The 14,634-nt window shown below is 40.6% G+C and overlaps 1 protein-coding gene across 5 annotated transcripts in view; it reads right to left on the bottom strand.

Annotated features, from left to right (window-relative positions):
* plch1 (phospholipase C, eta 1) overlaps positions 1-14,634 on the bottom strand; it is a 119,346-nt gene that overhangs the window by 33,615 nt on the left and 71,097 nt on the right. For all 5 annotated transcript variants that reach the window (XM_048168757.1, XM_048168759.1, XM_048168761.1 and 2 more), the window contains 2 exons: positions 12,491-12,662; positions 8,336-8,443 (listed from right to left, as the gene is read on the bottom strand). In XM_048168757.1, coding sequence (XP_048024714.1) covers positions 8,336-8,443; positions 12,491-12,662 — 280 coding nt within the window. The remainder of the gene's footprint in view (positions 1-8,335; positions 8,444-12,490; positions 12,663-14,634) is intronic.

Below are 14,634 nucleotides of genomic sequence, written 5' to 3'. Positions count from 1 at the left end.
AGCCCCGGTGGTGGCAACCACTTCCAGCGCTTTTTTCAGAGGTTCAGCGCAACCCTCTCCTCTTACTATTCCACCATCGAAAGATTATATTGAGGAGTTGCAAAGATGCTGGGCTAACCCTAGATCTCTTACGCACCCCACTAGTGCAAGCAGAGCATTGGCTGCGATGCAGGATGCAGACACTTATGGCTTGGGTCAAATGCCGAAAGTTGATCCAATTATTGCCTCTTTTGTTCTCTCCCCAGAGGAGGTCTTAAGGCCTAATGTTCGTTGCCCCCGGCCTCAATGCCGGATTACAGATGATCTTCTTATCCAGGCATATAACACAGCAGCACGAATGGGTCGCATTGGCAATTCTCTCTCACATCTCATGCTGGCCCTGTCTCAATCTCTTCAAACATCAGGAAATGATCCTTTAAACTCGAACTTAAGTGATGCCTCGCTTCAGGCAATGGCATTCATGACAAGAGAGCTGGGCAGGCTGATGTCGACGCTCACACAGACACGCCGCCAAGTCTGGCTGGCACAATCACCTCTGTCTGAGGCATGTAGAAAGACACTAAGGGACCTTCCAGTAGTTCCAGGACAGCTCTTTGGACCAGCTGCACAGCAGACGCTGGAACGCAGTGTCCAGGTGAATCAGACCAGGCAGCAATTTGCTGACCTGAGGAGAGTTCCTCAGTCTCAATTACATTATAGGCAGCCCTCTAGGGGGCATGATCTACCACGGCCTCAGTTTTCAACACGCCCAGGTGATACTCACAGAGACCAGCCTCAGCCACAGCGATCTCAGCGAGTGGAGCATTCTACTCAGCGGCCCCGGGCTCGGGGACAGCAAGTATTTCAGGCCCCAAGGGGCAGAGCACCTGGCCAACGGCCCTCCAGGGATTTTAGAGGCCAGGGACGCAGGACCTGAAGGTCTGCGGCCAGCCGTCGGACGTTTTACTCCTCAGCAGCTCAGTTATTGGGAGACAACAACCTCCGACCCATGGGTTATAGCAACACTAACTCAGGGGTACAAGCTGCAGTTCCGACGGCGGCCGCCCGCTTTCAACGGGATCAGAATGACCATAGTCTCAGACCCCAACAGTTCATTTTCACTAAAACAAGAAATAGCGCAACTTCTACAGAAGGGTGCCATCGAACCAGTAGAAGGGTCAGAACGGCTCGATGGGTTCTTTTCAATATACTTCTTAATTCCAAAGAAAGACGGGGGAGTAAGGCCCATACTCGACCTTCGCGGCCTAAACAAGTTCCTGAAGGTCTTACCATTTCACATGTTACGAATAACCGATGTTCTCCAGGCGGTCAGGCAGCAGCACTGGTTCACCACAGTAGACTTAAAGGATGCGTACTTCCATATTCCAATTGCTCCACAACACAGGCCATTCCTACGCTTTGCATTTCAGGAACAGGTCTATCAGTTCCGTGTCCTCCCATTCGGCCTCTCCCTCTCCCCACGGGTCTTCACCAGGTGCATGGCTGCGGCACTGGCTCCAATCCAAGCTACAGGACTACAAGTGCTTCCGTACTTGGACGACTGGCTCCTTTGCTCCCACTCACAGGAGCAGGCAGTGCTGGAAATCACACAGCTACTGTCACATATTACCCGTCTGGGTCTTTCTGTGAATTTCAGCAAGAGCCAGCTAACTCCAAGTCAGTCTTTGGGGTTCATAGGTGTCATGCTAGATTCACGAGTAATGAAAGCCTCGCCATCAGCACAGCGGGTGGACAATATACAGCTCCTCCTACAACAGTTTCGAAGGCAGGCCAGACTTCCGTTCAGGTGCATCCTCAGGCTCATGGGTATGTTGGCGGCAGCAGTTGCTGTCATACCGCTAGGCCTCCTGTCACTCCGCCCATTTCAGATATGGGTGAACAGTCTCCACTTGAATCCCGTTTGGCACAGGAACAGGTGGATCAAGATTACAGAACGATGCCTTCTGGCCTTGAAGCCATGGAGGAGGAGGTCGTATCTGACCAAAGGGGTTGCTCTGGGCGTGATTCCCTCTCGGAGGGAGGTAGTCCAGACCGACGCGTCTCTTGCAGGCTGGGGGGCAGTCTGGCAACACAGAGCAGTCAGAGGACATTGGAACCCCCAGGAGAAGAGCGAGAGTATAAATACCCTGGAACTTCGTGCAGTACAGTTGGCTCTAAAGCACTTTGCACCATTTTTGAAGGGCAGGCACATTCTTGTCAGGTCCGACAACACTTCAGTGGTCTATCACATCAACCATCAAGGGGGCACGAGGTCCAGCCAGTCCCTTCGGGTATCTCAGGAACTGTTGACTTGGGCCTTCCCACAGTTTGCAAGCATCAGAGCGATGCACATTCCGGGGGTGTCAAATGTGGTGGCAGATTATTTGTCGCGCCACAGACCTCCATCAGGGGAGTGGAGACTCAACCCAGAGGTGGTAGAGATGATATGGCAGCGGTTTGGCAGGGCGGAGGTGGACCTCTTCGCCTCTGCGACATCGACCCATTGCCGTCTCTGGTTCTCACTAGTGGAGGAATCCAGTCCTCTGGGGCAGGATGCTCTAGCAAACGCTTGGCCAGATCAGTTACTTTATGCCTTTCCCCCGATACCATTGATCTTGGCAACTGTTCACAGGGTCCTTCAAGGACACCACAGACTGCTGTTGGTAGCGCCGAACTGGCCGGGGAGACCTTGGTTTCCAATGATGTACAATCTCCTAGAGCAGGATCCCTGGAGCCTTCCCAGGAGAAGGGATCTTCTCCACCAGTTGGAGGGTCAGATTTGGCACCCGAATCCAGACCGCCTGCAGCTCTGTGTTTGGCCTCTGAAGGGCCGGAACCACTTTTCAGAGTCTGCGATCGTGAGGTGCAAAACACCATATTGAACTCCAGAGCACCTTCTACCAGGAGTGCTTATGCCTGTCGATGGAAGCTCTTCACTGATTGGTGCAGGAAGCATGCAATGGCCCCAGAGCAATGCCCTGTTCCCATGGTTTTACGTTTTCTGCAGTCTCTGTTAGAAAATAATAGGACAGTGTCTACCTTGCGAGTATATGTGGCTGCAATTTCGGCATATCATGTGCGAATAGATGGTAAGCCATTGGGGACTCATGCCTTGGTTACTCAGTTTCTTAGAGGTGCTCAACGGCTGCACCCTCCTCAGCCCACTCGGGTGCCCTCATGGGACCTGAGTCTAGTCTTAAAATCTCTTACATTGCACCCGTTTGAACCTCTGGAGCAGAGTGACCTGAAGTGGGTCTCACTGAAGACAGCGTTTCTCTTGGCCATTACTTCGGCTAAGCGTGTGAGTGAGCTCCACGCGTTATCAGTCAGCACATCTTGTATGCGCTGGAATGCAGAGGGTTCAGTAGTGACATTATGGCCGAACACAGCATTTCTCCCCAAAAGGCTCTCTGACAATTTTAGAAACCAGGCTATTGAGTTGACAGTGTTTAATCCTACAGTATTGGGTACACAGGAGGAGGGAAGCAGACTTTTATGCCCAGTAAGAGCCCTCCGGGCCTATCTGAGGGCCACAGAAGCTTTCCGGCAATCAGACCAACTTTTTCTCTGTCATGGGGGGCCAAAAAGAGGTCAGCCCCTCTCAAAGCAGAGATTGTCGCACTGGGTAGTGGAGGTGATCACCCATGCGTACAAATCTAATAATTATTCAGTGCCATTGGGGGTGAGATGTCATTCAACAAGGGGCATCTCAGCGTCTTGGGCTGCACTAAAAGGTGTTCCTCTTAGTGATATTTGTGCAGCAGCTACATGGTCATCAACAAGTACCTTTTCCAGATACTACAGGGTTAATGTGGCGGCTTCTGATACCATTGGGGCAGCGGTCCTTTCTGGGCCCTCAACTTCCTCTTAAGGGTAAGCAGGACCTCCTCGTGACCTTGTTGTTATAAGTCATCCAGTGTGAAGCACTGCCTCTGGCGGTCAGGAAGAACGAAATAGAACGAGAGTTACGTATGTAACTGCGGTTCTATGAGTTCTGGATGACCGCCAGAGCTTTCTGTCACTCGGAGTCGGTGCGAGAAGATTCCGTAGGGACAGTCTGCAGGAAGTCACGGGGTTAAATAGGGGAGCACCCCGAGTCATCCTGGTCACGAGGGACTTTGTTGGTATTAAACTCGACCTATGCAATTGCAACGAGAGATAATATCCAGTGTGAAGCAGTGCCTCTGGCGGTCATCCAGAACTCATAGAACCGCAGTTACATACGTAACTCTCGTTTCTTGAGCAGCAGATCAGCATATTAGAATGATTTCTGAAGGATCATGTGACACTGAAGACTGGAGTAATGATGCTGAAAATTCAGCTTTGCCATCACAGGAATAAATTACTTTGTGAAATATATTCAAATAGAAAACATTTATTTTAAATTGTAATAATATTTCACAATATTACTGTTTTTTACTGTATTTTTAATTAAATAAATGTAGCCTTGGTGAGCAGACGAAACTTCTTTTAAAAACATTAAAAATCTTAGTGGTTCCAAACTTTTGGACTGTACTGTAAATGCTTGTAAGTATATTCGGCTGTAATTATGAAATTACATATCAAGATGTTCTACTTGAGTGGGTCACAAAAAGCAAAGCATTTAATAATAATTTAAAAACTCTAATCAATTTGCCATTTAATGGCAATTAAGATACAGTTAAGTGTGCGGAAACATTACATTCAGTTCATACATAAGTATATTCATTTTAAGTATATAATTTCCATAATAAGTATGCTACGTCCTTTCCAAGGGTACACATGCAGTGTTAATTCTGTAACTTTAAATGGGTACCAAAATAAATATGCACTGCGCGTGCGGTGTGATGTGTGTTCTCTCTCTCTTCACTTCAATGGCTATTCATGAGTCATTTTATTAAAAATCAAAGCCGGGCATACTGATCTGAGAGAGCAATAAAGGGCTCAAAGTGTTCCAATTATGCAAAAAATAGGATCCATTTTGTTTTTGTTTGATTTCTTTCTCTTTTTTGACCAGGTAAATGGCTTCAAAATCTCTCAGCCATAATGAGCGTCAACTTCCAGCAGGGCCGGCGTGTTTCTTGTATTTCCTGACACGTTTAAGTAGGCATGTAATGAGATGAAGGATAGAAACCTAACTGGCTCCCAGCAATGACTTGTCTGAGTGGATCATTAAACATTAATTGCTCCTAAACAAAACAACATGAATATTTTGCAAGGGTACATTAAAATGCTATTAAAGCATTCTTCATTCAAGATCAACAAAATAAGTGCTAGGAAACCAATTTATTGTTGATAAGTCCAGGAAAATAAATCGATTTCAGCATCAAAATCTGGACGAAACAGGCGGATTGTAAAGCAGGCTCTGCTAATGGCAGCGCTGCTGGATGGATCTCTTGGCAAATGGCCATGTTGTTGCATATAAGAGGTGTTTCCACAAAAACAGAAGCTCACCGGGGGTGCAGTCTGTGATTGATCGGCTTTTAGAGATGGACACCAACAGCTCACTGTGAGCCAGAACGGTGTGAGGAGGCAGCCAGACAAAATACTGGCTCCATCAAAAGTGAGAGATTTTCATTAGAGGTGGAGAAGGTGATAACGCATGAAAAGAAAAGAGACAGCTTGAGTAGCAGAAAAAGTGAAAAATTTTAAATTTAAAAGTGCAACATGATCTTATTGGTAATTATAATTAGGTATTTGTACATAAAGTGTAGTAGTACAATATTAGACGACATAGACGCATTTAGCTATTCACTCTCGATTTTGCATGACATAGTCAGTTGCTCCACATAAGAGGATTTTTTAATGTATTGTACCACTAACATCCATCATTACAGTTCTTAAGTGTCACAGTGCTTAAGTGTTTCATAGCTTATGCTCTCATAAACTGCCGGTACTTTGTTGTGCCGCAGCTCGAGGGAGACCCGCAGATTTACTCCCTCGCAGGCGCTGACATGCTAGTAGTATCTGTTGCACAGCTTCTCTCTGTTTTTATCTTAAAGTCCCCCTGCAGTGAAAAGTTTTTAATGTTGTTTATATGTTTTTAATATGCAAACCATGTGCAAATTCATCAGTCATCATTACTGCTCAGTATTTTCTCCTTAAAATGGCAGTGTATCGAAGATAATTTCAAAAACCGTCCATTTTCTACGTCACAAACATACAGAAGAGGATTAGGGCCAAGCAATAATAAAAAAATAAAACCATCTCGAGATTAAAGTTGTTAAATTTTGAGAAAAAACTCGTTAAATTACGAGAAAAAAATCGTTAAATTACGAGAACAAATTCGTTAAATTATGAGAAAAACGTCGTTAAATTTCGAGAAAAAAGTCGAGATAAAATGTTGAGAATAAAGTCATTAAATTATGAGAACAAATTTGTAATTTAACGAATTTGTTCTCGTAATTTAACGACTTTTTTCTCATAATTTAATGAGTTTATTCTCAACATTTTATCTTGACTTTTTTCTCAATATTTAACGAGTTTTTTCTCATAATTTAATGAATTTGTTCTCGTAATTTAACGAATTTGTTCTCGTAATTTAACAACTTTTTCTCGTAATTTAACAAGTTTTTTCTCGTAATTTAATGAGTTTATTCTCAACATTTTATCTCGACTTTTTTCTCGAAATTTAACGAGTTTTTTCTCATAATTTAACAAGTTTATTCTCAACATTTTATCTTGACTTTTTTCTTGAAATTTAACGACATTTTTTTCATAATTTAACGAATTTGTTCTCGTAATTTAACGACTTTTTTCTCATAATTTAACAAGTTTATTCTCAACATTTTATCTTGACTTTTTTCTCGAAATTTAACGAGTTTTTTCTCATAATTTAACGAATTTGTTCTCGTAATTTAACAACTTTTTCTCGTAATTTAACGAGTTTTTTCTCGTAATTTAATGAGTTTATTCTCAACATTTTATCTCGACTTTTTTCTCTAAATTTAACGAGTTTTTTCTCGAAATTTAACAACTGTAATCTCGAGATGGTTTTATTTTTTTATCATTGCTTGGCCCTAATCCTCTTCCGTACAAACATGGTACCAATCCCGTCACACTTTTCTTCTATGACTTTCTAAAACGTTTCTGAGGATGCTGACTATGAGATGGTGATGGTTTGTTGAACATTAACAACACATTATTACCTGCTTGATAACATAGTCAAGCCAAAGCCTAATATCAGTTACCATTAAGTGTCCGACGTCGTACAGAGCAATTCATAAAACGTATTACCATTCAACTTGTAGACGAGCCTGTATAATTCACTCTTTCACTTCTTCTTCTGAATCAGTTTCTGCTTCACACTTATATGGCTGAATTAAACCAATATTTCCAATAGCCAGTGTAGCGTTTGTTGAGAGAGTGGATCAGGTAATCCAAGCTGGTGCGATTGAGTAGAGGCGGAGACTAATTTGCATATTCACGAGTCTGCGTATACTAAATGAAGCAAGGGTGTAGAGTTATATTCAAACTATTTTAAGGCATGAAGAAGGAAAAAAACATATAAATATGTCATTTTGATTATCAAAGATGAGTTTTAAGGGATAAAATTATTGACTGTAGGGAGACTTTAAAACATAAGCTTGATTGAGTTTGACGTGTGTCATATGCAAACAAGGGGGGTAAAATTTTCCACTTTAAGCTCTTGAGTACTGATGAATGGTTACAATAATGTTTTTCATTTAAATTTAGTTCTTTACAATAAACTTAAGCTTCTTTAACTTTGTTTTGGTTTCACTTATATTGCTGCCTGCCATATTTACAGATAGTTTATTGTGCTTTTTGTCAGTCTGTATTTTGCTTAATCCTTGTGTACATTTTTTTTAAAAATCAGAAGGGAATCTGGAATAGTTTTTTTTTTTTTCAAATTTGTTTCTGTCACAAATTATTTAATTCATATTTATGAAGTTGTTTTTTAATATTAATAAAATCTTTGTTTTTCTGCAGTAAATTCAAGTATAATTTACTACAATATAATTTGTTTCAGTGTGCGACAAAAACAAATGTGTGTTTGATTTGTAATGTGTTGGATCACAATTCATAATACATCATACTGTAAATGCATTCTCAATGTTGTTGCATGGGGCACAACAGTGTTTATTAGCGTTTATTAATGTTTCCTTCTACACATCTGTGTCATTGTATTTGCATAAAGTATGTTTGTCTTAAAATGTAAGGCCTTTTAAGTACAAACAACTTTAGAGATGTTTTTGTTTTGTAATCAATACGTTTCAGTGCCTGCCCACCCATATAAAAAAATACATGTACCTTTGTAGTGCAAAAATGATTGAAATCTCTCTGCTGAGTGTGTGTGTGTGTGTGTTAGTAATCAATCCCGCTGCTCAACCTTAACTGGTGTGTGTTACAGTCTTACCATGCTATTCTTCAGCTTGAAGTCATCTTCAATCTCATCAGCACTGTCATCGTCAGACACCTCACCCTCTTCAGCATCAGCAGACAGGTACGGAGGAAGACGTTTCCCCTACAGACAAAAAAAAGGAGCAATGAATGCTTCCATAATCATTTTTACAGTACTTGTCAGCAAACAACCCCATTATTGAGTGTTAGATAGTGTTTCACCTCTGTTTAAACCATCGACAGCTGGTGTGTGTTGACACAGCACCTCAGATATTGACACTAGAACTGAATCCATACTAATGGCTCTTGGACACAGGCGGAAGATAAGTGTAGTATGCAGCCCCGGGGCCAATGAAGTAGCATTTTCTTTTCAAGAAGACTGAAATGCAATGTTTTCTCAGGGGACGTGAAAAACAGAATTATTCCATGTTTAAGTGCTTTAATCGGGTCCGTGGTGCATCCACCAACACAGAAAATGTGAAAAAGGAGGTAACACAGTGTCATTGTTACATATGTTACATGTAGTTACTATAGTAATAACTATAAATTATGCATAATTACATGCAACTAACCCTAAATCAAACCTAATCCTAAACCTATAGTAATTACATGCAGTTACCTAACATTACTCAGTACTTAAATGTATAGTTACAGTGTAACAAAGACACCTTAAAATAAAGTGTAACCAAAAAGGACAACCCAGTAACTTTGTTTTGGCAAGCATTTCTTAGCAAGCATGTGAAAAAACGAGCCGCTCAGATTTTGCTCCCCTTGTGATGTAGGAAGAGGATGTTATTATAATATTACTGCCCCTTAATATGCATGTTTTCACCCATGGCGCCGGCAAAAAGTTGTAACTTCTTCCTGAGTCTCTCCATCAGTGTCGACTCCGGTTTGAACAATGTAAGGCTGAACACCGTTACTGACAATCCTAATTTTGGCTGCGTGAGATTCTCCAGCTTTGTTGTTGTTGAGCTGTTAAAGCTCCGCCTTCTTCTGGAAAGGGGCCGGGAGCAGCAGCTCATTTGCATTTAAAGGGACACACACAAAAGCGGCGTGTTTTTGCTCACACCCAAATAGGGGCAAATTTGACAAGCTATAATAAATGATCTGTGGGGTATTTTGAGCTGAAACTTCACAGACACATTCTGGAGACACCAGAGACTTATATTACATCTTGTGAAAATAGGTAATAGATCCCCTTTAATAACCTGTTATTCAGACAACAGAGGACCCTCATTTGGTACACTGAGGATAAAGAGTGTCTTAGACTCTTCAGAGCACTGAAACACGTTTAAGTATCAATAAACCTAAAACTCCAAGCACAAACCCTTGTCTCCTCCTCATCTGTCGGTCTCTCTCACAAACACACTTGTGTGAGGGCTGGTGGGAAATAAGAGTCACCGGTGGAAGGACAAGATGGAGGGAAAATCAATTCCATGCTTTTGACCTACAGAGTTTGCACAAACAGTCTGGCGGAGGGAGCTGACATTGTGACATGTTTAAGTGTGTGTGTGTGTGTGTAATCAAAGGAGACCCGTGTTCGAGTGCAGGGGATTTACTCAAGTGTGCTCCAATCACAAAGGCTCCCTGCTGGGTTTGAGAGTCTGCCGTCACTGTTTGCTCAACTAGGAGAGGCCTGTAGAGTCGCAGGCTGGCAGTGCCATCTGTCTTGACCTGTTTTACTAATGCCAAACTCCTCGCTGGCACAATGACGTCCGTATTTACACATAGCAACACTTTCTTCTCATACGACTGACCACCTGTCATCCCATTACATCTTTAAAGAAATAATTTAGCCAAAATGAAAATTCTGTCATCATTTACTACTATAAAAATATCTCAACTCAAGGTTTAAAAACAACAAAAAGCATCCACACATTCTTTGTCTTCTGAAGCAGCATAATAGCTTTGTGTGAGGAAAAGACTGAAGTGTAAAGGCCAGTTCACATGAAGAACGATAACTATGAAGATATACAGTGGGTACGGAAAGTATTTAGACCCCCTTAAATTTTTCGCTCTTTGTTATATTGCAGCCATTTGCTAAAATCATTTAAGTTCATTTTTTTTCCTCATTAATGTACACACAGCACCCCATATTGACAGAAAAACACAGAATTGTTGACATTTTTGCAGATTTATTAAAAAAGAAAAACTGAAATATCACATGGTCCTAAGTATTCAGACCCTTTGCTGTGACACTCATATATTTAACTCAGGTGCTGTCCATTTCTTCTGATCATCCTTGAGATGGTTCTGCACCTTCATTTGAGTCCAGCTGTGTTTGATTATACTGATTGGACTTGATTAGGAAAGCCACACACCTGTCTATATAAGACCTTACAGCTCACAGTGCATGTCAGAGCAAATGAGAGTCATGAGGTCAAAGGAACTGCCTGAAGAGCTCAGAGACAGAATTGTGGCAAGACACAGATCTGGTCAAGGTTACAAAAAAGTTTCTGCTGCACTTAAGGTTCCTAAGAGCACAGTGGCCTCCATAATCTTTAAATGAAAGACTTTTGGGACGACCAGAACCCTTCCTAGAGCTGGCTGTCCGGCCAAACTGAGCTATCGGGGGAGAAGAGCCTTGGTGAGAGAGGTAAAGAAGAACCCAAAGATCACTGTGGCTGAGCTCCAGAGATGCAGTCGGGAGATGGGAGAAAGTTGTAGAAAGTCAACCATCACTGCAGCCCTCCACCAGACGGGGCTTTATGGCAGAGTGGCCCGACGGAAGCCTCTCCTCAGTGCAAGACACATGAAAGCCCGCATGGAGTTTGCCAAGATGGTGAGAAATAAGATTCTCTGGTCTGATGAGACCAAGATAGAACTTTTTGGCCTTAATTCTAAGCGGTTTGTGTGGAGAAAACCAGGCACTGCTCATCACCTGTCCAATACAGTCCCAACAGTGAAGCATGGTGGTGGCAGCATCATGCTGTGGGGGTGTTTTTCAGCTGCAGGGACAGGACAACTGGTTGCAATCGAGGGAAAGATGAATGCGGCCAAGTACAGGGATATCCTGGACGAAAACCTTCTCCAGAGTGCTCAGGACCTCAGACTGGGCCGAAGGTTTACCTTCCAACAAGACAATGACCCTAAGCACACAGCTAAAATAACGAAGGAGTGGCTTCACAACAACTCCGTGACTGTTCTTGAATGGCCCAGCCAGAGCCCTGACTTAAACCCAATTGAGCATCTCTGGAGAGACCTAAAAATGGCTGTCCACCAACGTTTACCATCCAACCTGACAGAACTGGAGAGGATCTGCAAGGAGGAATGGCAGAGGATCCCCAAATCCAGGTGTGAAAAACTTGTTGCATCTTTCCCAAAAAGACTCATGGCTGTATTAGATCAAAAGGGTGCTTCTACTAAATACTGAGCAAAGGGTCTGAATACTTAGGACCATGTGATATTTCAGTTTTTCTTTTTTAATAAATCTGCAAAAATGTCAACAATTCTGTGTTTTTTGTCAATATGGGGTGCTGTGTGTACATTAATGAGGAAAAAAAATGAACTTAAATGATTTTAGCAAATGGCTGCAATATAACAAAGAGTGAAAAATTTAAGGGGGTCTGAATACTTTCTGTACCCACTGTAGTTAAAAAAACCATTCCAACAAGTTTGACGCTCAAGAAAGTGCATCCATCCATCATAATCGTACTCCACACGGCTCCGGGGGGCTAATAAAGGCCTTCTGAAGCGAAGTGATGCATTTGTGTAAGAAAAATATCCATATTTAACAAGTTATAAAGTAAAATATCTAGCTTCTGCCAGACCACCTTCCATATTCAACTTATGAAAAAAGTGTAACTGACGCGCATTTTTCATAAGTCGAATACGGAAGGTGTAGGATGTAGCGTAAGCGTTTTGAACGTTAAATACGGAAATGGTGGAAGCTAGTTATTTTACTTTATAACTTGTTAAATATGGATATTTTTCTTGCACAAATGCATCACTTCACTTCAGAAGGCCTTTATTAGCCCCCCGGAGCCGTGTGGATTATGTTTATGATGGATGGATGCACTTTTTTGAGCTTAAAACTCGTTGGAGTTTAACAAAAGAAACAAATAAAAGAGAGAATAGTGGGGAACAGAACAAAAGCAGGAAAAGGAAAAGCATAATTGAGGATTTGAGGTTTTGGTAAGCAGCAGAATCTGAGAAGTTCACATCGTACCTTTAAGAGTATCTTTCCTTTGAGGCTGTTCGGGCTGGGGATCTGCTTGGGGTCTTTGTTCAGGGCCTCCGCCACATCCAGCTTGTCTCCGAAAATCTCTTTTAGGTGCTGAGCGATCTTCTTCTGCTGCTGAATGCTGCAGTGATTCTCTATGGACAGGATGACGGGGAACCTGACGCAGCAGGAGACGGAGAGAGAAAGGATGAGGGTGACAGTAATCACAAACCAGGGAACAGCAAGAACAGTCAGCAGCTGCTCTCTGCCTCCAGAACCTTCCTCCGACATTAACCTTTCATCCATATTTCTTTCATCTTGACTCATCTTCACTGTCATGCTCTCTCTCTCGCAATCTCGTGCTTTCCTGTCGGTCTCTCTTTCTACTTTCTTTCCTCTGCCGTCTTCCTGTTCTGTTTACTTCATTTATGATCTGCACACTCAAAAAAAGTTCTCGACATTGCTCACATTGCTCTAACAAGGTGTTTCCAAAAGCATGTGAGAAAACACCACACATCTTTCTCTTAATCAGTATTTTTAGTCTTGTTCAGTGTTGGGTTAAGTTACTCTAAAGAAGTAATTTAATTACTAGATACTAGTGCTGTCAAACGATTAATCACAATTAATTGCATCCAAAATAAAAGTTTGTTTTCATAATATATATGTGTGTACTGTGTATATTTATTGTGTATATATAAATACACACACATACATGCATTTAAGAAATATTTACATGTATATATCTATATATATTTATATTTATATTATATATAAATATAATATATTTTGTTACATGTATACATGCATGTGTGTGTCTATATATACACAATAAATATACACAGTACACACATATATATTATGAAAACAAACTTTTATTTTGGATGCAATTAATTGCAATTAATCGTTTGACAGCATTAGTAGCTACTAATTACATCTTCAACAGATTTCTGCACTAATTACTCTCTCTAAAAAATATTGCATTACTAATGACTTTCTAAATCCCGTATCAACCTCAACCAGTTGAACAATACAAGGGCAGACATGAAATTGCTGCTTTAATTCTTTCAAATAAATAATATAAAATTGCATAAATGATTGAAGTTACCAAAGTACATATTTAAAGGAAGAATGCTGCATTAAAAACATTATAACATTTTAACATTAGATGATAAATCGAAATAGAATAGAAATGTTCTATAGTCTACAGTATTTAATGCAATTACATCAGAATTAACTGTAATTAAATTACAGAAAAATTAAGAGTAATCCCTTACTTTACTTTTTCAAGGGAAAAGTAATTAAATTCAAGTAATTAATTACTTAGTAATGCATTACACATAACACTGGTCTTGTTTTCCAATGAAACTGTCTTTAAGATAAATTGACATTGTATATATATATATATATATATATATATATATATATATATATATATTTCTATACAATGTATAGAACAAGATATTAAGTATTTTCAGGGTATAAATATACATTGAATTAGATTTTTTCTTAACATTAGTGAGGTTATTAATTTAATATTTAATTATATTTTTCTGAAGTTTACACTTCTTATTTTGTTTTTCTAGTAAATTTACCCTGTTTTAAGGATGTTTATAGAAAAAGGGTTCTGATACATTTTGATCAATGAACCTTTCAGGTACAGATTTAAACAATTACACAATAAGCATCAATAATATAAAAATGAACATCTAGCTGAGAAAAATCTATAAATATCTAGCAATTAACTATTTTTTAAAGCAGAATATATATTTATTAAACAAATTTACAAACTTTTTAAGATTTCAGGCCTGGAAAACACAATTTTAAAATTATCCGTGACCAAACAAGACAAAAAATTTTTTTTTTTCACACGGATTCTGAATTTGATGGCTACATGTTCTATACATTAACAGGGAGTACACAGATATATCTATTTTAGTGTTTTAAAAATGATTCTGTGCAGACAAGCTATACCTGACTGTCAGGTCTGTCTGGGAATCAGGGAAACCCCCTGGGATTTAAAAAGCTCTACATTGTGAGTGACATTCCCCTCACACTCATGAAAAAAACAAGAGAATCAGAAAGAGGGAAATGGAAAGACTAAAAAGATGCCCTGTAGGGCTACAGTCACAGCGGTGCTGTCTCAGCAGGTG

This window comes from Megalobrama amblycephala, linkage group LG19 (genome assembly GCF_018812025.1).
Source record: "Megalobrama amblycephala isolate DHTTF-2021 linkage group LG19, ASM1881202v1, whole genome shotgun sequence".
NCBI classification, from domain to species: domain Eukaryota; kingdom Metazoa; phylum Chordata; class Actinopteri; order Cypriniformes; family Xenocyprididae; genus Megalobrama; species Megalobrama amblycephala.
This window is presented reverse-complemented; position numbering and strand designations above follow the sequence as displayed.